The 24,338-nt window shown below is 39.2% G+C and overlaps 1 protein-coding gene across 1 annotated transcript in view; it reads right to left on the reverse strand.

Moving 5' to 3' along the window:
- MYOCD (myocardin) overlaps window positions 1–24,338 on the reverse strand; it is a 96,265-nt gene that overhangs the window by 53,521 nt on the left and 18,406 nt on the right. Inside the window, exon 2 of the mRNA XM_011933291.1 lies at window positions 3,197–3,262. Within this exon, the coding sequence (XP_011788681.1) occupies window positions 3,197–3,262 (66 nt within the window). The remainder of the gene's footprint in view (window positions 1–3,196; window positions 3,263–24,338) is intronic.

A 24,338-nucleotide genomic window follows, 5' to 3' on the forward strand; every position in this document is an offset into this window, starting at 1 on the left:
TCTCAAAAAAAAAAAAAAAAGTATTGCTATTTGATAAGGACAATTAACAGTTCACTTAGCCATCAGCTTTGAGTTTTGACAATTTATGACATGTTTAAAAAGACTGCAACTATTTCAAATTTTATGAATAAAGCGAGATTTTATGAATAATTTTATCTGGCATGGGTTTACATTCTCATAAATGAAACTGTAGAAAATAGAACCACATGAGATCTAGGCTTTGGGACGTCGGAAAAATCTCTTAGGCCTCTTCAACCTCAGTTTCATGAACAAGAAAGACAAACAGGGATTGGGATCGGTCGGGGTTTTCAAACTCTATTCTGAGGAGAACCAGCACTGCAGAGAGAATTATCAGGGGGCTTCTGGAAGGGATGAGGAGGGGCCTAGCAAATGGGGCAGACACCCTTGACACTGCCTCAGCCAGTGCATATATATATGTATATATATGTACACACACACACACATATATATAGTGCATAAGATTTAACAATTAAAAAATTAGAAAATCACAGAATTAGGTAGGATCTAAGGAATATTAACTTTTTTTCCTTCCTCCTTTCCTTTCTCCTTTCACTTTCTGTTTCAAAAAATGTAAACAAAAGAATGAAAAAATAAAGTCTTCTTGTGTAAGGTAATGAGTTGAACACTGGATTATGGTTTTTTGTTTTGTTTTGGTTTTGGACGGAGTCTCGTGCTGTCGCCCAGGCTGGAGTGCAGTGGCTCGATCTTGGTTCACTGCAAGCTCCACCTCCTGGGTTCACACCATTCTCCTGGCTCAGCCTCCCAAGTAGCTGGGACTACAGGCGCCTGCCACCAGGCCCGGCTAATTTTTTTTTTGTATTTTTAGTAGAGACGGGGTTTCACCATGTTAGCCAGGATGGTCTCGATCTCCTGACCTCGTGATCTGCCCACCTCAGCCTCCCAAAGTGCTGGGATTACAGGCTTGAGCCACCGTGCCCGGCCTGCTTCTGTGTGCTTTTTATCAGCTTTCTCCCTAATATCTTGACTCTCTCTGAGGGGCCATCTTGCTTATTATTGTTATCCCTAAAGTGCCTGGCACAGTCCCCTGTATATAGCCTGGTTTATAATAAAATTTGTTGAATTATATTGAATTGAAAACATCCTGAGGCCCTTGGTTCCTCTTTCCTTCTCCCAGTCGTTTGCATTTAGACATGTTTCCTTAGGTGCCAGAGGAAACACATTGCTCTGCTGAAATGCATGTAGATTGCATGTTTAATCTCTGATTGGGCTGAAGAGGCTAACCATCAGCAGGTGAAGAGATGCATCCTATCTCTAGCTTCCTGAGAAGAGCTAAGTAGAAAAGATCTGTACAGGCGGGGACTGCAGTGTGCACCTGTCATGACTTGGACACTTTTCCGTAGCAGAATCTACACTCTTGGAAAGCCTGGTTGAGAGGAAGTAGCTGAAGATTGGGGAAAGCCTTCGTCATAGTGCGTGATTTTAAAATGCTTTATTATTTCATGATTTGTAGGATTCTTTTTTCTAGAAATTATCTTAATGATGCAATGGACTAAAGATGCAAAATTTGAGTTAAGCGGTATTTTGTTAATATGCATATTATTTGATTCTGGAATTCCTGCAGAACAAAATACTATATCTTGATTGGACTCTACTATACAAAGGAACATTTGACTTATATAACTTACATGATAGGTGTTATTTTAAAATGTATGATAGCGTTAATTACCATCTTCATTGGGTGTTTTTACTAATTTTCAGATATAACCCCATATCCTTCAAAAAATATTTATTCTCAGCCTAATGCCAGCTGCAAGACCCAGGCCCAGAGTATTTAAGCACATGAGTCAAACTTTAAATCAGGTGTGTACAACTTGGGCTTACGGAAAGGTCCTGGGTCCATCTGCTCCATTTGCCTTTCCAGAATTAAAGAGAAAAAAAATCAGTGAAGGGATAGATTATCAGCTTTGAGCGAAATTGTCTTGACCTGATCTGACATCTGCAGACCTTTGGTTTCTCCCTATCTTTAGCACCTCCAAGGAAAGGCTAAGATGAAACAGGCCACACATCGACTTGCTCCTTTGCTTTCTCAGCATCGTTGTCAACGTTGCTTAAACAGCCTTGAAATAGCAGGCTGAGCTGTTTCTTTTGTACTTTATAAACCTCTAAAAGAGTTGTCCCAGTTTAAGGTCACATACTGTTTACTATTTGTAGAGCTCAGCCACGAACAAAGGATTACTTTTCAATTACAAAACAAGAGGCTTTAAAAATTCTTAGTTTTGTTCTGTCTCTGAAACAAAGACTAAACTTTCAATGTTTAGCCATGGGTCATAGTGCTTCCACATAACTAACTACGCAACATTTTTTCTAACTAATATAACTAACTACACTTTACAGACCTACACATAGGGATTCCATATAACTAACTACACTACAGTTTTTCAAGGGCAAACTTTTGCTTGTTGTGTACTGAACTCTGAAGTAACAGTCACAACAGCATTTTACAGACACCTGAATTTCTGCACAAGTCATTATAGATCTGAATTTTTAAATTTTATTGGAGAGGAAGTTAGAATCTATGGCCTGAAGCAGCTTCACCCATGACTTATTCATCCAGAGTACCCTTTTCTCTATTTCCACAGATAACCAGGAATTAGCTTTCATTGTTGAATTGGTAGAAAATTTAAAATATATCTTCTAAAATATACAATAATCCTTCTTCTTTTACCCAGATTGTGGCCAGTAATTCAACATTATATCATTTATGCCAAAATGGTATTACCACTCCACCTGCTAGAGAGGAAATACTTGACTGATGTTCAATTACTTGTGGACTCAAATACCCCAAACAGAACTGAAACTGAGGAGGTGAGAAAAAGATGATGTAATTGATGCTTCTGGAAAGAATATTAATTATATCCAATTTTAAAAGTAGATGAGTCAGGGGTGCCCATAATGAATTGTGTTTACCCTGAGAACAAATCCACTACATTGGAATTTTAGGCAAAACCAGTATCATTAAAAGGAGCCCCTTGCAGGTGAGTAGGTAGCAGTCGGGGCAAAGCATCCAAGGTCTGGGATTTCTGCTGATACCAACGCTTTGAAGATCTTGGGAGACCATTGCATTGGCTTAAACTAAATGACCTCTGAGGCACTTTCCAGCTCCCAAATGGTGTGGCCCTATGTACATCAGTAATTAAGAGATGCAGGTACTCACGTGGTATTAAGCCTTGGTTAGCCAGTTGTTCCTGAGTCCTTCTTTGTTGAAGTCTTAACTGTAAAACTTAGAAAAAGAAGTGTTAGTTTGTGAGTTGGGCTAAATATCATTACAATCATTATATTTTCATCATACATTCATAGCTCATCTCATTTTATTTCTAAAAGAGTTCTGAAAATTATTATGAAGTACATTTTAATTTCTGTTGTAGACACAGTGGAAGAAGAAGGAGAGAAGCTGAGAAAGTTACAAGGTTTTGCAGTAAGTCTGTCCCAAACTAGAATTAGAATACTTGTCTCTTCTTTGAAGCGCATGTTATTTTCGCAGTGCTACATTCTCTCTCTCCACACTCTGTCATTTATAAGATAAATATCATCTAATTCCACTTGGGTGGCAACCAATGATATCAAGAGGGGAGACAGAGTTCCACCTAGGTTCAAATCTCATCTGTACCCCCTTAATAGCTATGTATCCCTGAGCAAGTTGCTTAACCTCTCTGACCCTCAGTTTCCTCATTTGTAAATAAAAATAACGCCTCCCTGGTGGTGTTGCTATAAAGTTTGATAAAACAGTGTATGCACATTGCTTAGCAGAATGTGTGGCACATGTAAAGACATTTTGATAAGTGGTAGTATTATGAGAATCTGGAATTCTCCTGGGAATTCAAAGGTCTATTGGGGTTGTGCTTTTCTTAGAAAAATTAAAACACTGTAAAACTGTCAAAATTGTATATTATCAATAAATATAAGTATGTTCCCAACATTATGTATCTATAGCACAAATAGATTATATATATCATATACATGTAATGGTGAAAATTAAATAATATTGAATTATTAACTTCTGAGGGCTGTATTTACAATGTTCTCTTTCCCATTGCCCCACTCCTCCAAACACATTCTATCTTTGGAAATTCAGACTCCTCCTCACGGATATTCCATTTTCTTTGTATACATTGATGAGAGATCTTAAAGTTTGAATCCACTTGGATTAATCATCAGCTAAAACAAAAACTGTGTTTTCCAGAGGACTGCAACAGAACTCGGAGTCTCTATAACATAAGTTTCCCATTGCCCCACTCCTCCAAACACATTCTATCTTTGGAAATTCAGACTCCTCCTCATGGATATTCCATTTTCTTTGTATACATTGATGAGAGATCTTAAAGTTTGAATCCACTTGGATTAATCATCAGCTAAAACAAAAACTGTGTTTTCCAGAGGACTGCAACAGAACTCGGAGTCTCTATAACATAAGGCTCACAATGTCCAGAATACAATCTAAAATACTCTAACATAAAAAACTGGGAAAATGTGACCAATTCTAAATGGAAAAGACAATGAACAGATGCACACCTTGAGATGAGTCAAATGTTGAAATTATCAGACAAATACTTTAAAATAGTTATTTCCAACTAGGTTCAATGAAGTAAAAGAAATGGACAAAAAATAAGAAATCTCAGCAGCAAAATAGAACACATAAAGAAACAAAGTAGAAACATGAAAACCTAATACAGTATCTGGAATCAAAATTGTTGAATGGACTTAATAGAAGAATATCAAAGGAGTGAGTCAGTAAACTTGAAGATAGATCAAACTGAAGAAGAGAGAGAAAAAAGATGAAAAAAAAAATGAGCAGAGCTTCAGGGACTAGTGAGACAATATCTAAAAGTTTAATGTTAGGTAATTAGGGTCTCAGAAGTATAGCAGAGCCATAGAGCAGGTTTTAATTTAATTGAAGTAGAGCAGATTAACATCACATAAAATAGACATCAAGTCACAGAGTATTGTCAGAGATCAAGAATGAAAATTTCATAATTATAAGAGGGAAGACATAGCAATTATAAATGGATAGGCATTTAAGAACAGAACCTCAAAATACATGAAGCAAAAATGGACAGAATTAAAAGAATAAATAGACAATTTCAAAATCACAAAAGCTTCCTGAAATTGGTGAAAAAAAAAATGTACAGATTCAAAAGGCTCAATAAACCCTACAGCAAATGTATACACAGAAAACCACACTTGGATACATAATAATCCAATGACTGAAGCCAAAGATAAAGAGAAATATCTTAAAAACAGGTGGGGGAGAAACAACACATTGTATAAAGAAAACTGTTGGCCGGGCGCGGTGGCTCAAGCCTGTAATCCCAGCACTTTGGGAGGCCGAGACGGGCGGATCACGAGGTCAGGAGATCGAGACCATCCTGGCTAATACGGTGAAACCCCGTCTCTACTAAAAAATACAAAAAACTAGCCAGGCGAGGTGGCGGGCGCCTGTAGTCCCAGCTACTGGGGAGGCTGAGGCAGGAGAATGGCGTAAACCCGGGGGGCGGAGCTTGCAGTGAGCTGAGATCCGGCCACTGCACTCCAGCCCGGACGACAGAGCGAGACTCCGTCTCAAAAAAACAAAAAGAAAAGTGTTGATTTAAATAGCCACAGACTTCTCTTCAGAAACGATGAAAGTTAGAAAATAAAAAACTAAAAGAGAAACAAATAAACACCCCATCCCCCAATCTACGAACTCAGAATAGAAAATGTCCTTTAGGAATGAAGGCGAAATAAAGACATTTTCAGGTAAAGAAAAAATAATATAATTTCTTACAAGAAATGCTTCAGTAAATTCTTCAGGCTCAAGGGAAGTGATACCAGAAGACAACACAGATACTCAGGAATGAATAAAGAATGTCAGAAATGGTAACTCTATTAATAAATATGAAAGATATTTATTTTTCTTCTTAATTAAACATATATAACTTTATAAGGAAAAATTATAACTTTGTCTTTCGATGCTCTTAAGGAACATAGATGTAATACAGATTACAGTGATAATGTAAAGGACTTCTTATGACTGCCAAATTTCTATAGTTCACATGCAGTGGTATAATACTAACTATAGGTAGACAGTCGTAATTAATGATTATACTGTAACCAATAATAAGAACACAAAGGGTATAACTAAAAACACCCTATAAATGGAAATGGAATGCTAAAAGTATCAACTAATCCAAAGAAGGCAAGAGAGGGGGAATATAGGAACAGAAAGCATAGGGACAAACAAAAAACAAGTAATATAATGGTAGATCCAAATCCAACCATGTCAATAATTACGTCAAATTTTAATAGTTGAAATGCTCAAATAAAACAGAGTTTATCAGAAAGAATTTATAAAAGCCATATTCAATTATATGTTGTCTGCAGGAGACACACTTTATATATAAACTGTCAGATTGGTTGAAAGTAAGTAGATGAAAAAAAGATATACCATACAGACAGCAAGCATAAGACAGCTGGAATAACTATATTAATGTCACATAAAATAGACATCAAGTCACAGAGTATTGTTAGAGATAAATAATGGAAATTTTATAATTATAAGAGGGAGAATTCATCAGGAAGACATAGCAATTATAAATGGATATGCATTTAAGAACAGAACCTCAAAATACATGAAACAAAAATGGACAGAATTAAAGGACTAGATAGACAATTTCAAAATGACAGTAGGTGATTTTAAGACTCCTCTCTCAACATCTGATATAACTAGATTTAAAAAAATACTAATGACATAGAAGATTTGAGCGATAATATCAAACATCTTGATATAATTAATACTTGTTTAGCACTACAGCCAATAACTGCAGAATAAACATTCTTTTCAAGTGTACATGGTACATTTACCAATATATACTAGGCCATAGAATACGTTTTAATAAATTTGAAATAATTGATATCATGTAGAGTACATTTTCTGACCACACTGGAATTATTACTCAAAAGCAATATGCTATTAACAAAAATATTTGGCAATACATTTCTAGATAATTCATAGTCAAAACAGAATCACAAGAGTAATAAAAAATATTTTAAACTGAATAATAAAAAATGCACAACATATTATAACTATTTCATGTCACAATTTCCCATAACCCATATTACAACGTACGAGATACAGCTAAAGCAGTGGTTAGAGGGAAACTTAGAGTTTTAAATACTTATATTAGAAAAAGAGAAAGGTTTGAAATCAATGACCTAAGATTCTACCATAAGAAGATAAAAAAGAAGTATGTTCATAGTAAGTAGAAATAAGAAATAATAAAGATTAAATCAGAAATCTTTATAATAGAAAACAGACAAGTAGTAGAAAAAAGTAACAATGCCAAAAGCTAGTTATTTGCAAAGATCAACAAAACTGAAAACTCCTAACTAGACTGACTTTATTTTATTTTATTTTATTTATTTATTTTGAGACAGAGTCTCACTCTGTCACCCAGGCTGGAGTGCAGTGGCACGATCTCGGCTCACTGCAACCTTTGTCTCCCGGGTTCAAGCAATTCTCCTGCCTCCGCCTCCTGAGTAGCTGGGATTACAAGTGTGTGCCACCATGCCAGGCTAATTTTTGTATTTTTAGTAGAGACGAGTTTCGCCATGTTGGTGAGTTTGGTCTAGGACTCCTAACCTCAAGTGATCCACCTGCCTCGGCCTCCCAAAGTATCTGATTATAAAAGTAGAGAATAAAATTTATCAATAACGGGACTAAAAAATGTGTTATAACCATATATTCTAGACATTAAAGATAATGAGAAAATATCATTAACAAATACGTGCTAATAAATTAAACACTTAAAGTGGATACATTTCTTGAAAACTAAAGCTTGCCAAAATTGATACCAAAAAAAACACAGAAAATCTGAATAGCAATATGTTTATTAAATCATTATTGATTATTATAACCCCTCCCACACACACACACATACAAAAATATTCAGGCCCAGGCAGTTTTACTGGTGAATTTTTATCCAAATGTGATAGGAACAAGTTGTTTTCCAAGTTTTCCATTAAACAACACATTTTATACATTATAACCATTATAAATAAGAATTCTCAATTATTTTGTCTTTCAATATCATAGATCTTAATCAAATGAAGACAAAAGTTTATAAAGATCTCCCATTGTTAGAGTTAGCCAATTAGAAGACTCTTTCAGTTCTCTAGCTATTAAGTCATTCTGACTTAGATTGAACTGGACAAAGGCAGTGGAAATGGAAACAAGAGGGGAAAATATTAAAAACACTTTGAACAAAAAGAATTAGAAGATTTTGGTGACGTGAAGGAGGACAGAATTATATGCTTACTGGCTGGTTGCAGTGGCTCACGTTTGTAATCCCACCACTTTGGGAGGCCGAGGTGGGTGGATCACGAGGTCAGGAGTCCAAGACCAGCCTGGCCAACATGGTGAAATCCCGTCTCTACTAAAAATACAAGAAATTAGCAGGGTGTGGTGGCATGTGCCTGTAGTCCCAGCTAGTCAGGAGGCTGCGGCAGGAGAATTGCTTGAACCTGGGAGGCAGAGGTTGCAGTGAGCTGAGATTGTGCCATTGCACTCCAGCCCGGGTGACAAGGGCAAGACTCCATCTCAAAAAAAAAAAAAAAAGAAAGAAAGAAACAAATACATATTACTATCTTTCAAGGGGTTGTTAGTCTGGGATCTTTGGATATGCTGCAAGAAATACAGCTACTTAATGTATGCAACTATATCTGCATATATGCATTTTTTTCTTGGGTATGGGTCCATAGCACACATTAGATTCCCAAAGAAAACTACGGCTTCCAAATTTAAGCTCCTTTAATTTAAAGCTTAAAGATGTAGGGTTCTGAAAACATGTGTTATAGTTATGCTATAATAAAGTTGACAGAGAACTCTGAAAAAATGATGAGCTTAGTTTTAGACAATCTGAATTTTTGGTGTCCTGGTAAATAAGAAACAAGGTGCCTGATAAACAATTAAGATGTAGGGCTGGAGAAAGGCTCAGAGGTCAGGGCTGGAACACTGATTTCGGGCATCATCTTTAAGCAAGTGGCCACAAAACCTTTTAACAGAATTTCTAAAGGAAGAGAGATATATTATCAAAGGAGGCTAGGCATGGTGGCTCATGCCTGTAATCCCAGCACTTGGAGAGGCCAGGGGGGATCACCTGAGGTCAGAGCTTGAGAACAGCCTGGCTAACATGGCAAAATCTCATATCTACTAAAAATACAAAACTTAGCTGGGCATGGTGGCGCACATCTGTAATCCCAGCCACTCGGGAGGCTGAGGCATGAGAATCGCTTGAACCTGGGAGGCGGAGGTTGCAGTGAGCCGAGATTGAGCCACTGCACTCCAGCCTGGGTAACAAGCGAGACCCTGTCTCAAAAAAAAAAAAAAAAAAAAAATTATCAGAGGAGAGGGGAGATAAGAAAACAGAGAGAAAAATTCCATTACAAATAGTGAAAGAATGACACTAAAGAGGGTCTGCTAGGAGACAAAATTTCTTTGCTTCGATATGGAGAAATCACTGGACTACTTGACATCACCCATTCGCATACTTCTTTTTTCTTGTTTAATTGTTTGCGGATTTTTCAGTTCTAAAGATTGAAGGCATTAATTCATTACATTCATTCAATCATTCATTACATATTAGACTGCCTGCTAAGTGAAAGCATTGCTTGCTGTTGGCATACAGTGGTGAATGGGACAGTTACTATCCTCACGGCCGTAACATGCTAGCTGGGGAGATAAACTCAATTTTCCCTGAATACAAAATAAATTCCTCTCCCTCCCACCTCAAGTACTTGGTCTTCAGGGACCCTGTTAAATCTCTGCCTCTGTATGCAAAAATGTTGCTTGCATATTTTTTGTAAACGCATATTTCTATGGACTGGCTTATGTAAACGCTTATTTCTGTGGACTGGCTTATGATTTTTATCAGATTTGCGGAAGTCTCTGAGACTTACAAAAGTTAAGAATCGTCAGTTCAGATCTGGATTAAACCATCTCACATCTTTCTTTTCTTATTTTTATTAGTGGGCTCTCCTCGCAATACACATTACACAGCATTACCAGATCAATTTCCCCAAACTCCTTTTTTATAAGATTACTTGGTATAGCATCTTGTGGTGACTCCTTATTCCAGCCTTTGCGGTCTTTTCCTATGTACGCATTACTCCCCACACAAACTCTCTTTTCCGGTTCATCCTGCCCCTCCTGAGCCTAACCTATGTGTTCACGTTCTTTGCCTTTGATTATGATATCTCTGCATATGGAATTTGGTATATGGTTTGAGGCTAGGCTGTAACTCTAATTCATTCCAAATAGTTGGGAAACTATATATAACTGCCACTTATTAAAAAATTTCTTTTGCTTACTGATGTATAATGTCAACTTCTTCATTTACTTAAATTCTAATGTAAGCCACAATCTGGTTCTAGGTGTTAATTTGTAGTAATTTATACTTCCTATTCTATTTTTTTAGTAGCAAAAATACCAAATATTTTCTGTTTCAAGATGGCAAACTCAGCACACACCTGATTCCTATAAATAACAGAAATAACAGTTTTAAAAATGCATACCTAGGCAGGACGTGGTGGCTCACGCCTGTAATCCCAGCACTTTGGGAGGCCAAGGCAGGCAGATCACGAGGTCAGGAGATCGAGACCATCCTGGCTAACACAGACTCCAAACTTAACCAAAGGAAAGAACATGCCCTTAAGGGAACAATTTGAACAAAGGGAACAGGCCTTTCTCAGAAACAGGCAAGAGAATTCATCAACAGAAAAATAATACATTAATCACTTCACACCCATAGGGATGGCTACCGTCCGTAAAACAGAAAACAAGTGTTGACATGGATATGGAGAGATAAAAACCCTTGTGTGCTGTTGATGGGAATACAAAATGGGCAACTACTGTGGAAAAGAGTATGGCAGCTCCTCAAAATATTAAACACAGTATTACTGTATGATCCGTCAATTCCACCTGTGGGTATATACTCAAAAGAATTGAAGGCAGAGAGATGAAGAGATACTTGTACGTCTACCCTCATAGCAGCATTATTCTTAATAGCCAAAAGGGGAAGTGACATAAGTATCCATCAATGGACGAAGGATAAACACAATGTGGTATATTTAGAAAATGGGGCCGGGTGCGCTGGCTCACACTTGTAATCCCAGCACCTTGGGAGGCTGAGGTGGGCAGACTGTGAGGTCAAGAGATCGAGAGTATCCTGGCCAAAATGGTGAAACCCTGTCTCTACTAAAAAAAAAATACAAAAATTAGCTGGGCACGGTGGCATGCACCTGTAGTCTCAGCTACTCTGGAGGCTGAGGCAGGAGAATCGCTTGAATCCGGTAGGTGGAGGTTGCAGTGCAGTGAGCCGAGATTGCACCACTGCACTCCAGCCTGGTGACAGGGCGAGACTCTGTCATAAAAAAAAAAAAAAGGAATATTATTCAGCCTTAAAAGGAAGGAAATTCTGACATGCTACGACATGGATGAAACTTGAAGACATTATGCTGAGTGAGATAAGCCAATTACAAAAGTAGAAACACTGTATAAATCCACTTATATAAGGTACCTAGAGTAGCCAATCTCATAGAGACAGAAAGTAGAAGGGGAATTCCAGGGACTGGGAGAAGAGAGAATGGGGAGTTATAGTTTAATGGAACCAGAATTTCAGCTTTGCAAGATCTTAGTGATGATTATACAACAGTGTGAGTGTACTCAATGCCACTGAATTGTACAGTTAAAATGGTTAATAGGGTACATTTTATGTGTACTGTACTACAATTTAAAAAATTAAAATTCAAAAAATAATATCTTTCCTATTAACACTAATCGCAAAGTAAAAATTCATTCATCAAAATAAACTCAACTAAAAATGAATTTGTGAACTAGAAGATTGAGCTAAACTGTCCTCTTAGAATGTAGCACAAAGAGATAAAGGGATAAGAAGCAAAAACAATATGCGCTTAATGCAGAAACACTGCAAAATATAGAAAAGCTTCTAGGAGAAAACATACTTATCTGCTCTGGTCTTAATGTTTGTGTCTCTCCAAAAGTTACACGTTGCAATCTTAATCCTCAAGATGATGGTGTTAAGAAGTTTGAGAGGTCACTAGGTCATGGGGGCAGAGCCCTCATCTTTGGGATTGGTGCCCTTGTAAAGGAGGCCGCAGAGAGCTGTCTGGCCCCTTCCACTACGGGAGGAGGCAGTGAGAGAGGGACTTCTATGAACTAGGAAAGGGGCCCTCATCAGACACCAAACCTGCCGGTACCTTTAACTTTCCAGCCTCTGGAACGGTGAGAAATAAATTATTGTGGCTTATAAATTACCCAGTTTATGGCATTTTGTTATGGCAGTCTGAACAGACTAAGATAATCTCTAAACTAGGGATACTTCTTGCTAATATTTCATTCATGAAGTTGAGGTCCTTTTTCCTATATGTTTGTGTGGCATCACATTATAAGGGTTCCTTCATTAGCTGATTTTTATTAGTAATATATCAAAGATACATTCATATGCCATTTAATACCCATCAAATGATGCTATTTTAGTAGCTGTAGAGTATTTCTGTCCTTTCTTTTTCTTTTTTTTTTTGGTTATTCCATAAGTCATTGAACCATTGGCTATTACTGAATGTTTAGATTTTTTAAAGTTTTAACATTAAAAATCACAGTAGACATTCTTTCCAGTGGATTTTTGGCCACGTCTTTGATATGACGTTAAGAAACACTCCTAGAAGTAGAATGACTTGGTCACAGGAAATGTCAAATTTCAAGGCATTTGATACGTATGACAATAGCTCTCCTAAAAGGTTGTTCTGATCTTCCCACAAAGTATGATCAGGTTGCCCATTTCCCTTAGCCTTGTTGTTCCAATCACATGGAAGCTACTGGAATCTTTCTCTTCTCTGAAGCTGGAGGCCTGGCTGCCCCGTCAGGGTCTAACTCTAAAGGGAGTGGCAGAGAGCCAAGTCCCAGATGATCTTAGCAGTGGAATTCGTTCCTGAGTGTCATCTTCTCCAGGTTCGGCTGAGCTTTGATACGAGAGGTTGAGCTCGAACCCATCCCTCTCTGCTGCTTCCCACTGCAGTGGCTGCTTCCCACTGCAGATAGGACAGTCCTGACACTTCAGACAGAAACCTTGCTCCAGAGGCCTTATGCTTGGTGAAGCTGCCTTGCTCTCTGAGCACAGCCACCTGCAGCTTTTGCTTGGCCCCTTCCTGGATGCCTTTTTGTGCTTTGCTGAACAGAGCCTCCCTTCCCGTCCCTGCTTTCAGCTTGCTGCACCCATTTGTGTCCCAGAGCTCTTGGCAAACCTTCATTGATCCATCATAGCTAAAAATACTGTTTGAACAGAAGGTGACTTTTTGGTCCATGCCTTCTTTCCACTCCCAGTTCTACCCAACTCTAAGTGACAGGTATTCATGGAGGTTTCTCTTCATTCATCTTTTTAGGGACCTCATGCTTATCTTTGGAAGGTCGCGGGAAGTGAGTTCTTGGTGTCTTCTCTACGTCATCCCAATATGTTTTATCAACAGCAGAAATCTTTCTTACGATTCTGACATTTGGGTGTCAGTCTTTCTAGGCTTCCAGAATCAAAGCAGTATTTTTTCTATTCTTGCATTCTTTCAGCCATTGTCATCAGAATTGGGAGTCATATGTTTGTGTTTAAGTCGCCTCTTTACTCAGAGGTCTGGGCTTTGTATTCTGATCTCCTCATTTGAATATTCTTGTTCCAGTGCTACACCATTTATTTTATTCTAGACTAATGATATATAATGATATATATTTTCATGTCTGGTAGGTAGGGAGCACCTTATTTTATTTATTTTATTTTTTGAGACAGAGTCTCTCTGCGACTCCCAGGCTGGAGTGCAGTGGCACAATCTTGGCTCACTGCCACCTCTTCCTCCCAGGTTCAAGCGAATCTCCTGCCTCAGCCTCCTGAATAGCTGGGATTACAGGCGCCCACCATCATGCCCAGCTAATTTTTGTATTTTTAGTAGAGACGGGGTTTCACCATGTTGGCCAGGCTGGTCTGGAACTCCTGACCTCAGGTGATCCGCCCATCTCGGCCTCCCAAAGTGCTGGGATTACAGGTATGAGCCATCGCGCCTGGCCTATTTTTTATTTTTATTTTTTTTAAAAAACATAAATGTTCCATGACAGCTCCACCCTGTGATTTTTCTCCAAAATGAACTTCAGGAACAAGTAGCAAGTTCTACCACCACCCTAAGCACATACCTTACCAAAGAAGGGAAAATTTGTTTCCTTAATATTCTATAATCATAGAATAGGTGTGAAGCCTATTGAGTCAGAGAAGCAGCCCACTGTTTAATAATTATTTAAAAATGCATAGAAACTTGTGGGTCGAGTATAGTGGAGAACCAGGACTAGATTCCATGCTTGCAGCTCGGGGCTGGGACTGGGTTCCAGCTCAAGAATGGGAGCTAAACTATCCTGCACAACATGGGGACTGCAACCAGAGAGTGTAGAGTTTAGAAAGTGATAAACTCACTAATGCCTTCCCAATAATCCTGTGAAGTTGTTAACTATTATTTGTTGTTAATATTGAGATTATTGCTATGTACAGATAGGTGGGCCAGGGCTCTTGGACATTGAGGGTTAGGAAGATTGGTAGAGTTCACTCACCTGTGCCTGGGAGAGAAAGCAGAGGCACTCAGAAGAGGGAGAACCAGGTGCAGCTGCACAGGTCTCCTTAGAGTTTCAGGTTGAAGAGGAGGAAAATATGAGGACTGAAGGACATGGTGACATTTTGCTTATAACTTAGATAGTCACCTCTGCCACATGCCTGCTGGTGGTAGATAGGCCTTTCTTGATGCCAAAGAGAGGCAACAGGATGGGGCAAGGACGTTGGGAATGGAAAACATAGATTTAACTTTGAGTCTGCTAAGCTTCATAATCCTCAATGTCCAAGAGCTCTAGCCTTCTGTATAGATAGCATCTGTATATAGCTGTAATCTCAATATTAACAACAAATAATAGTTAACAATTTCAGGATTATTGGGACAGCATTAATGAGTTTACCACTTTCTAAACTCTGCAAGGTTATCAAAGACCTTTATGCTTTGTACTGATAATGGCTGCTTCACAAGAAAGCCCACCTATTTTCTGGATACTGAATCTAAAGAAGAAAAGGGAGCAATGGGAATGCAAGCATATGCCTTTTAAAAAGTCATTACTGCCTTAAACATTGGCTGTGCCCAGGAGTGATGGTCCCTTAGAAGAAGTTATGCCATGTAAATGAAGGGAAAACTGATGGCACAGGAGTAACACATCACATCGAGTGAGATGGAAAAGGCAGAAAATGAGGTGAATAGAAGAAATGGAGTCATTAATTCACTACAGATCAGCTCTTTCCTATTCCTTTCTTTTATTCCTTTTCCCTGTCCCTCTCATGTTGATAATTTCTAGTAAGAAAGTTGAAGGGGACTCATTACTAACAGAATTGGAAAGTGCCAGTCTTAGGGACAGAAGTGTTTTACGTAAATCATCTATTGAAATCTCCCAATAATTCTTGAGGAGAATTATTATTATTCCCGGTCATAGCTCCTAAGATATAAAAGCTCATCCAAGGCCAGAAAGTTATAAACTTAGGCAGGCAAATTTCCAACCATGATTTTGGACTCTAAACTTTTATCTCACAAGTGTAAGTTCCAAATGGAACTATTAATATTTGGATGAGAAAACAGTAACTTTAGTCATGTTATACCTTGTGTTTTAACATATTTCTTCCATTTGGTGCGAGGGTGAAGGGCCTATCTTTTTAAATGAAGAATCAGAAGCCATTAGAACATGAGGCACGTTTCATGCTACCTGCCCCCTAAGTAACTCAACATAAGGGATGCTCAGCTCAGAATCACTGCCCATAGTGTCTCCATGGCAACAGTCAGGTAGGGTACCGTTTTCTTTCTGAAGCCAACAGGCAACTGGGTGACTGTTCTGACCAACACAGGTGATGGCCCCGACCAAGTCTCCAATTAGAATGAGGCTCCTGAATGATCCCAGACTCTGATGGCGTCACGTGGAGTCGTTGCCATGGTTTTGGTGAGAAGTATTGCTTTTCTGAGGATTGCAAAACACTTTATGTTCCAACCCCATGCTCGCTCATTCTTGACAGAGTGGAAAATGTGTCTCCTTGGCTGAAATGTTCCTCTTGAGTCCAGCCCAAAGATGACATTTTTAGGAAAGTTTGAGAAGAATCCTGTGGCTGTTACTGAGTCACGATAGAGTAGAAATGGATCTTTTCTATTTAAAGAGTTTTGAGCTACTGTTTGAAAATGTCACATTGCTAGGGAACGGTGAAAATGGAAAACTTTCCATTTGCTATCAACAAAGAAAGGTCATTACCGAATGTGCAACAATAGAGCTAAGAACTCCTGCCACCTGTCTACAAAGGGATTAAGAAGTTGTTGGGAGTTAAATTTAAGAATATTAGTGAATATGCTTGGAGCTTTAAAAAGGGATTGTTCATCTGGGATTGGACACATGTGATTCTAGATCCCATTCCGCAGCTAAATAGCTATTGCTTTTGACAGCTCCCAGAGCCTTGCTGGAGCTCAGTCTCAATATGAAGTGAATAAAGAGTTTACATTAGATTTGATCAGGATTTCCCCAATTTACCTGATATAAGAACGACCCGGGGAGACTTGATAAACACAAATTCCCGTAGTCCCCTTCCTGGAAACTATTGCCGAGTACGTTTGGGAATACATTTTCACAAACATTCCAGGAAATTCTGAGAAAAAGTACGTTTGAGAAATAGAAATAAGCAAATACGCTACATGCAAAAATGAGACCATGTTTTTATACTATTTTGTGCCTTGCTTTTCCATTTTTTTCAATATGTTCTTACTTTTTGTGTGGTTATGTATACATGAACTCTCATTTTTTATGGCCACATAGTATTTCATTATGCTTCAATATCCAGTTAATCCCTTTTGACTGTAAACTTAATTTTCTTTCCTTCAGTAAAGATGAGTCATTTTGTACTCTTACCGGGACTGTGGGAGTGCCTTAACTTCACTACAACCTTGTTAACAGTGGTTGATGCTACTGAAGAAGAAGAAAAAAGCTTTGCTAATCTGATAAGTAACAATGGTATCTCATCATACTTTTTAATGAGTCAAACATGTTTTCTTAGATTTTTTTACTATTAGTATCTTTTCTTTTGCAAACTGTCTGATAACATTCTTTGACAGATTTTCCACTGGGATTTTTTTTTCCTTATAGACTTGGGATATCTATTTATATCTGAAGTACATTAAACATAGTCAGTCATCGATGTTGTAAATTTCCACTGGTTTTTTTTAGTTTGCCTTTCAATCTTGTGACGATTTTTGGCATTTAACATCTCTATATGCAATCCCTTAGAATATTCTTTTATGAGTTCTATCTTTGATGTATACTTAGGCCTTCTCCATCTCCAGATTATGTATCACTGAAATGTTCCTATATATTTATATTTTGGTTTTTACATTTGCATTTAACTTTTCAGTGCATCTGGAATTAATTTTAGTGTATAGTGTTACAAAAGGCTCTAATTATTTTTTCAATTTTTTTTTTTGAGACTGAGTCTCACTCAGGCTGGAGTGCAGTGGTGTGATCTCGGCCCACTGCAACATTTGCCTCCTGGGTTCAAGCGATTCTCCTGCCTCAGCCTCCTGAGTAGCTGGGATTACTGTTGCCTGCCACCATGCCCAGCTAATTTTTGTATTTTAGTAGAGATGGGGTTTCACCATGTTGGCCAGGCTGGTCTTGACCTCCTGACCTCAAGTGATCCTCCTGCCTCGAACTCCCAAAGTGCTGGGATTACAGGTGTGACCCCCTGTGCCTGGCCTCAAATTGTTAATTAGTTGTTCTAATATCATTCATTTCTATATCCAATGGATTTTAGATATATTGTTTGTCATATAATATATGCTTATATAACATCAAATCTGTCTCTACTTTTTCTTTATATCCTGACCTAAATATTTTGTTTTGTTTGGTGTCAGACTAGGTTTATATCTGACAAAATATATACTTTATAGGGTATGGGAGTCTAAGTTCCAAAATCAAGGCTTCAGGATTATTTCCAAAAAGTTATAAGATTTCAAGAGACCAAAAATTATATCTACACCAGAAATAGAAGTAATATATGAGATTATGATAGTAGTGCTATGTATTCCTGTAAGTGTTTATATGCAGCAGGTAGGAAAAGTTTCATCTGATTAAATCTGAGTGTGAGTCAATTCTAAATGTACTGAGGATTTTAGCGAAGAAAGGAGCAGACAAAAGAAGACAAAGCAAGGATAAGGGAAAGGGTAGAAAGAAGAAGAAATAAAAAAAAATGGGAATAGGAAAACCAAGTTTATTTTGTAATTTTAAGAACAAGGTATGCATGTGTGTGTGTACATGGGTGTGAATATCTATTCCACTGACAACTAATTAATTCACATGTATTTAATAGAAAATGAAAGATGTGTTAAACCAGGGATACACTAGGCCTTGCTCCAGAAGGGAAACAAGAAATAGGCCAAGTGTCCTAGCAGAACTCTGATTTGCAAGGCAATACTTTTGCCCACATTGTGGGCTGCCACCCAGGACCCAAGATGGAAGTGATCCTGAAGGAAGGAAGGAAGGAAGGACGGAAGGAAGGAAGGAAGGAAGGAAGGAAGGAAGGAAAGAAGGAAGGACAGAAGGAAGGATGGAAGGAAGGAAGGAAGGGAAAGAAAGGAAGGAAGGAAGGAAAGAAGGAAAAAAGAAAGAAAGAGGGAGGGGGAGGCAGGGAAGGAAGGAGAGAAAGAAAGGAAGGAGATGGAAGAAAATAAGGAAGGGAGGAGGGAAGGAAGGAAGGAAGGAGATGGAAGGAAGGAAGGAGATGGGAGGAAGGAAGGAGGTGGAAGGAAGTAAAGAAGAAGATGGAAGGAAGGAAGGTAGGAAGAAGATGGAAGGAAGGAAGGAGATGGAAGGAAGGAAAGGAAGGAAGAAACTAAACATTTTTTTCATAAATGATTTGCTGTAAGAATTTCAGAATGAATCTGGCTATCTGCTCAACTGTTGAGATAATTTGGAAGCAGCAAAGCGGGGCCCAGGATCATTCCTATAAGTGATCTGTTCTGCTCTAATAAGCAGGGTAACTGCCCATCCATGCTTCAGTTCAGGTTGTACTGACAAAGCTGGGGGGTCAACTGAAACCCAGAAGCTTCCTGTTGACATTCAAGGTGGAGAACAGCTGCCTTTTCCTCCATTGGGTGTAGGAGACTTTCCAATGCTTTCAGCAACACTGTTGTCCCAAACCAATAACACCAGGTATCTTAGCGCATCTCAACTCTTTGGGAATTGTTAGTTCTTGTCCATTTTCCATTCAGTATACAATATGGGCCCATGAAGTTTTATTATCCAAAGAATCACAGAGAAGTTACTGGAATCTGTGTGTTAATCTTCTGTTTCATCCACCCAAATAAATCATCCTTGCTAAGAGCATCATCCTTACCCATTTCTTCTCCCATGTTGCCATGGATACACTGCTTCCTTAACACCATCATATTATTCAAATGTGATTGATTTTCTTTCTACCTCCTCTCCACTGACTATTTGGTTTTTGCCTACCCAACTACTCCATTTATCTTAAGTAAATTCCCCCTAGCCTTGCTTGACCTACTTGTGCCCCCTACTTGCCGCGACCTCTTCAGCCCCAAAGAATGGTTGTGTTTTCTAAAAGAACACCAGAATACATGGTTTGACCAGATATTTTTTTGAACATAAGTTAATTTATATTTAAACTTTTAACGAAATGATAAAATGGTTTCTGTTTATTTTACACTTAATAAGTTATCCTTTGGGGAAAGAAAAACTTTATTTCAAAAGCGTGACCAATAAAAAAATTAAAAGATGAGGACTCACTGTTCCAGCCATGCATCCCTCACCCACAAAGTCATCTTCCTCTATTTCTTTTAAATGTTCCACGAATTCTAGTCCCTCTAGGAATGGTTCTGCCTTGACTATGTGAGAAAGTGAAAATAACCCCCCAGAATTTACGGAGTAAACCCACATGTCTTTTTCTAGCAACACATCAAAATAATAATAATGCAAGAAATTCATCTCTCAGGCCGGGTGCGGTGGCTCAAGCCTGTAATCCCAGCACTTTGGGAGGCCCAGACGGGCGGATCACGAGGTCAGGAGATCGAGACCATCCTGGCGAACATGGTGAAATCCTGTCTCTACTAAAAAAAATACAAAAAACCTAGCCAGGCGAGGTGGCGGGCGCCTGTAATCCCAGCCACTTGGGAGGCTGAGGCAGGAGAATGGCGTGAACCCGGGAGGCGGAGCTTGCAGTGAGCTGAGATCCGGCCACTGCACTCCAGCCTGGGCGACAGAGCGAGGCTCCGTCTCAAAAAAAAAAAAAAAAGAAATTCATCTCTCTGGGCTCCAGACTCTTTACTCATGAAGGGAAGGACTTGGTTAGAATTAGGTGGTTTCAAATTTTTAAAAACGTATTACTGAAAGTGTAGTGTTTTTTAACTAAAAATCTTACATGGAAAGAAAAAAAAATAGCATGGAGGTGAACAACAAAAGCAAAACCTCTCACAAAATGTTAAAACTCTATGAAGCAGAGTTTTAAAATCATGGGTTTGCATGGTCCCCTAAACGCCTTCCAACTTCGGTATGTTATTTTTACGATTTGGTTCTAAAAATCTCAAACCTCCTATGAGATGTTACTTAGCAATAGATGAACGATTTTATTCAGGAGCAAAGAGCGGGTGTAGATTACAGTGCCATTACACCAACATGGCTGTTTCTCCCAACCCATCTGGGTCCTTCGAAGCTTCCTTGCAGGATACTGAAGGCTCCAGAGTACTGGAAAGCTCTCAAATCCAGGAGACAGCCAGCTCCCTTGGCAACAGCAGAGAGGGAAACCTTTCTTTTCCATCAGCAGATGGTGGTGGGCTTTTGCCACTTCTGCAGCACCTTTTCTTACAGTGGACTCTTGGCTACTGTTAGACTCTTCTGTACCCTGCCTAGCAACCAGTGCCCTTGGCAACTACAAGAGCTATCATTTCATCAGACCCATGATGCTGCTTGTACTCCCATGCCTCTAGACTGTGTCCATGTTCTGCAGATACGATAAGCCCTGTGTCTAAATGGAAACCTTCTTTATAACTTGAGTGTTGTACAGTTAGATGCCAAATTCCAGAATTTTGTGAAAAATTAAAGTGTCTTAAAAAGAAAACTGGGCCTACATTCAATTTCTGCCTTGCACAGAGGTGAAATACCTACAAGCGTGGACTAGAAATTGACCCAAAGTTCTGTCTGCCCTGATATATTGGCAGGCTGTCTTGCAAGTCACACAAGAACTTGGGAGAAGAGCCCGTGTTCCTCCCACTAAATAGCCTTATGACTTTGGACGAGACACCTCTGCAGCTTCAGTTTCCTCCTCTGTAAAGCAAGAGAGATGAGTTGATGATGTCAAAGGCTCCTTGGAGGGCTAACACTTCATGACATTTGGCTTCATTTTTGACCAAGGTCTGTTTTTGTAAGTCTCCAAATTCAGGGTTCTGAGATTCCTCTTAATCTCAAGTCTTTCCCATGAGATTACAATATGTCTTGTAATGGTTCTTAGTGTTATGTTCAAAGGACAGGAAAAGGCTGCAAGATTGTAAAGCATATCTCACCACGGGGTCTAAGAGGTTAAGGGTGAAATGCAGGGTCTCAAAGTGATGCTTTAGAGGGAAATGTCAACTAGAACAGCTATTACTTCTATGGTGACTCCAGAAAGCTTTGGGATTTACCAGGCCAGCCTGGTGCTCATGCATTCTTGTGTGTATCTTCCAATTCAAGTTCTCAAATAGTATTGAACAATTCCTTTCTATCTGCTGAGGTACCTCTAAGCACCAGGAATTATACAAAGCAAGTTAAGTCATAAATACTCTGATGAAGAAAAAGATACACATGCTTGAGTTAACTAAACCAAGTGTTAGGCAACATGTTCTTAAATAATCCATGTAAGTAGAAGGCTACCAAGGGCAGAAGAACTTAACCTTTAACTTTTCAAGTGAGAAATTCATGGGTAAGATGCAAAAAGGGTATTCTTGACCAACAAAATAAAATAAATAAAACTTTTTTTTTTTTTTTTAAGCCAGTCTCAATCTGTCTCCCAGGATGGAGTGCAGTGGCATGATCTCGGCTCACCGCAACCTCCGCCTCCTGGGTTCAAGTGATTCTCCTGCCTCAGCCTCTTGAGTAGCTAGTATTACAGACATGCACCACCACACCTGGCTAATCTTTTGTATTTTTAGTACAGACGGGGTTTCACCCTGTTACCCAGGCTGGTCTTGAACTCCTGACCTCAAGTGATCCACCGACCTCAGCCTCCCAGATTGCTGGGATTACAGGTGTCAGCCACCACACCCAGACCCCCTGCTTTTTTTTTTGTTGAGACAGGGTCTTACTCTGTCACCCAGACTGGAGTGCAGTAGTGTGATCTTGGCTCACTGCCAACCTCTGCCTCTTGGGTTTAAGCATTTCTTGTGCCTCGGCCTCCCAAGTAGCTGGGATTACAGACATGTGCCACCATGTCTGGCTGATATTTTTTCTATTTTTAGTAGAGATGGGGTTTCACCATGTTGGCCAGGCTAGTCTCGAACTCCTGACCTCAAGTTATCCACCTGACTTGGCCTCCCAAAGTGCCGGAATTACAGGCATGAGCCACTATGCCTGGCCCAAAATGAATAAAATCTTAAATCTGAAATAAACATGGCACTTCCTACCCAGGGCTGGCTTCATAAGCATATAATTTGTGCTGCGACTGAGTCATATTTTTAGAAGGACCCTGTGCTTGGTTTGATGAGGTGCTATCATCATTGTGAAATTCTTTTTTTTTTGAGACTAATTCTCACTCTGTTTCCCCAGCTGGAGTGCAGTGGCGCCATCTAGGCTCACTGCAACCTCCACCTCCCCAGTTCAAGCGATTCTCCTGCCTCAGCCTCCTGAGTAGCTGGGACTAAAGGCACGTGCCACCATGCCCGGATAATTTTTGTATGTTTTAGTAGAGACGGGGTTTCACTATGTTGGCCAGGCTAGTCTTGAATTCCTGACCTCATGATCCACCCATCTTGGCCTCCCAAAGTGCTGGGATTACAGGCTTGAGCCACCACGCCCAGTCACCATTGTGAAATTCTTAATCATTTTCGAACAAGGGATCCTGCACTGTCATTTTGCACAGGGATCCATAAAATATGTAGTGTTCCTCTGGACATTGCCTGATTCAGGGAAAATGTTTCTATTCGGGAGTGCTAAGAGATAACACTGTAACAGGAGTTAGGAATTCAGAAACAGAAAGCCATGGATGCTACTTTGTACTTTATCCTGTAGAAAGAGGGCTACACTGGCATTTTTTTTTGACCAGCAGAGTAATTCAGTAAGGTTGACATTTTAAGAGGACTCATCTGATGCGAGGATGATGGGAAGAGACAGGATTGGTTTAGAGACTCTCATTATGATCCATGGATAAGGCAAGAAAGTCCACTTGGGAATAAAACAAAGAGGGCAAATTTGAGAAACAAGTGAGAAAAAAGAATTGCTATGTCTTAATAATAAATTAATGAAAAATGGAGAGAGAGAGAGGATGAGAGAAAGAGAGAGATGCGAATTAAACTTACTTATATGACACACTCTTTGATCAGACTTTTGAAAAAAACAAAAGCACTGTTACTATGATTATTGGTAGCCAAATTGGTAGGGCTGCCAGGAGCCTTTGAAGTAATGTCTTCATCTGGGAATTTGCCAGTGAGGTGAACATGCTAACATCATTCATTTCTCCATTCATTCATTTCATTCATTCAATATTTACTGATCACGTACTCTATGTCCAAACACTGTCTTAGACATGAGGGATCCAGCTGTGAATAAAACTGTCACAAGTTTTGCCTATGGAGAGATTACAGCCTAGGGAGGTAGAAAGATGTTAAATAATTACAATTTGGGGAGTGTCACGTCAGGAGCTTCACGTAGTTTGGGAATTAGGGAAGGTTTTTCTGGCCTTTTCTCTCAGAAAACTTAAACAAATAAATAAATGGAGCTGTCAGGCCCATAGCATTTAATTTGCCTCCTTCCAGTTCTACCTAACAACAGCTTGTGTGTATATGTGTGTGTCTGTGTATGTGTGAGTAATTTTCATTCCCGAAAGACTTGACAGGCCTGATAAGAAAGAGAGAGAAAATGAGAGAGAGAGAGAGAGAGAGAGAGAGAGAGAGAGAGAGAGAGAAGGAGAGTGAGAGAGGGAGAGAGAGAGAGAAAGTGACAGAGGAAGACAAGG

The sequence above is a fragment of the Colobus angolensis genome, unplaced genomic scaffold (assembly GCF_000951035.1).
Source record: "Colobus angolensis palliatus isolate OR3802 unplaced genomic scaffold, Cang.pa_1.0 Scaffold125, whole genome shotgun sequence".
Lineage (NCBI taxonomy): Eukaryota > Metazoa > Chordata > Mammalia > Primates > Cercopithecidae > Colobus > Colobus angolensis.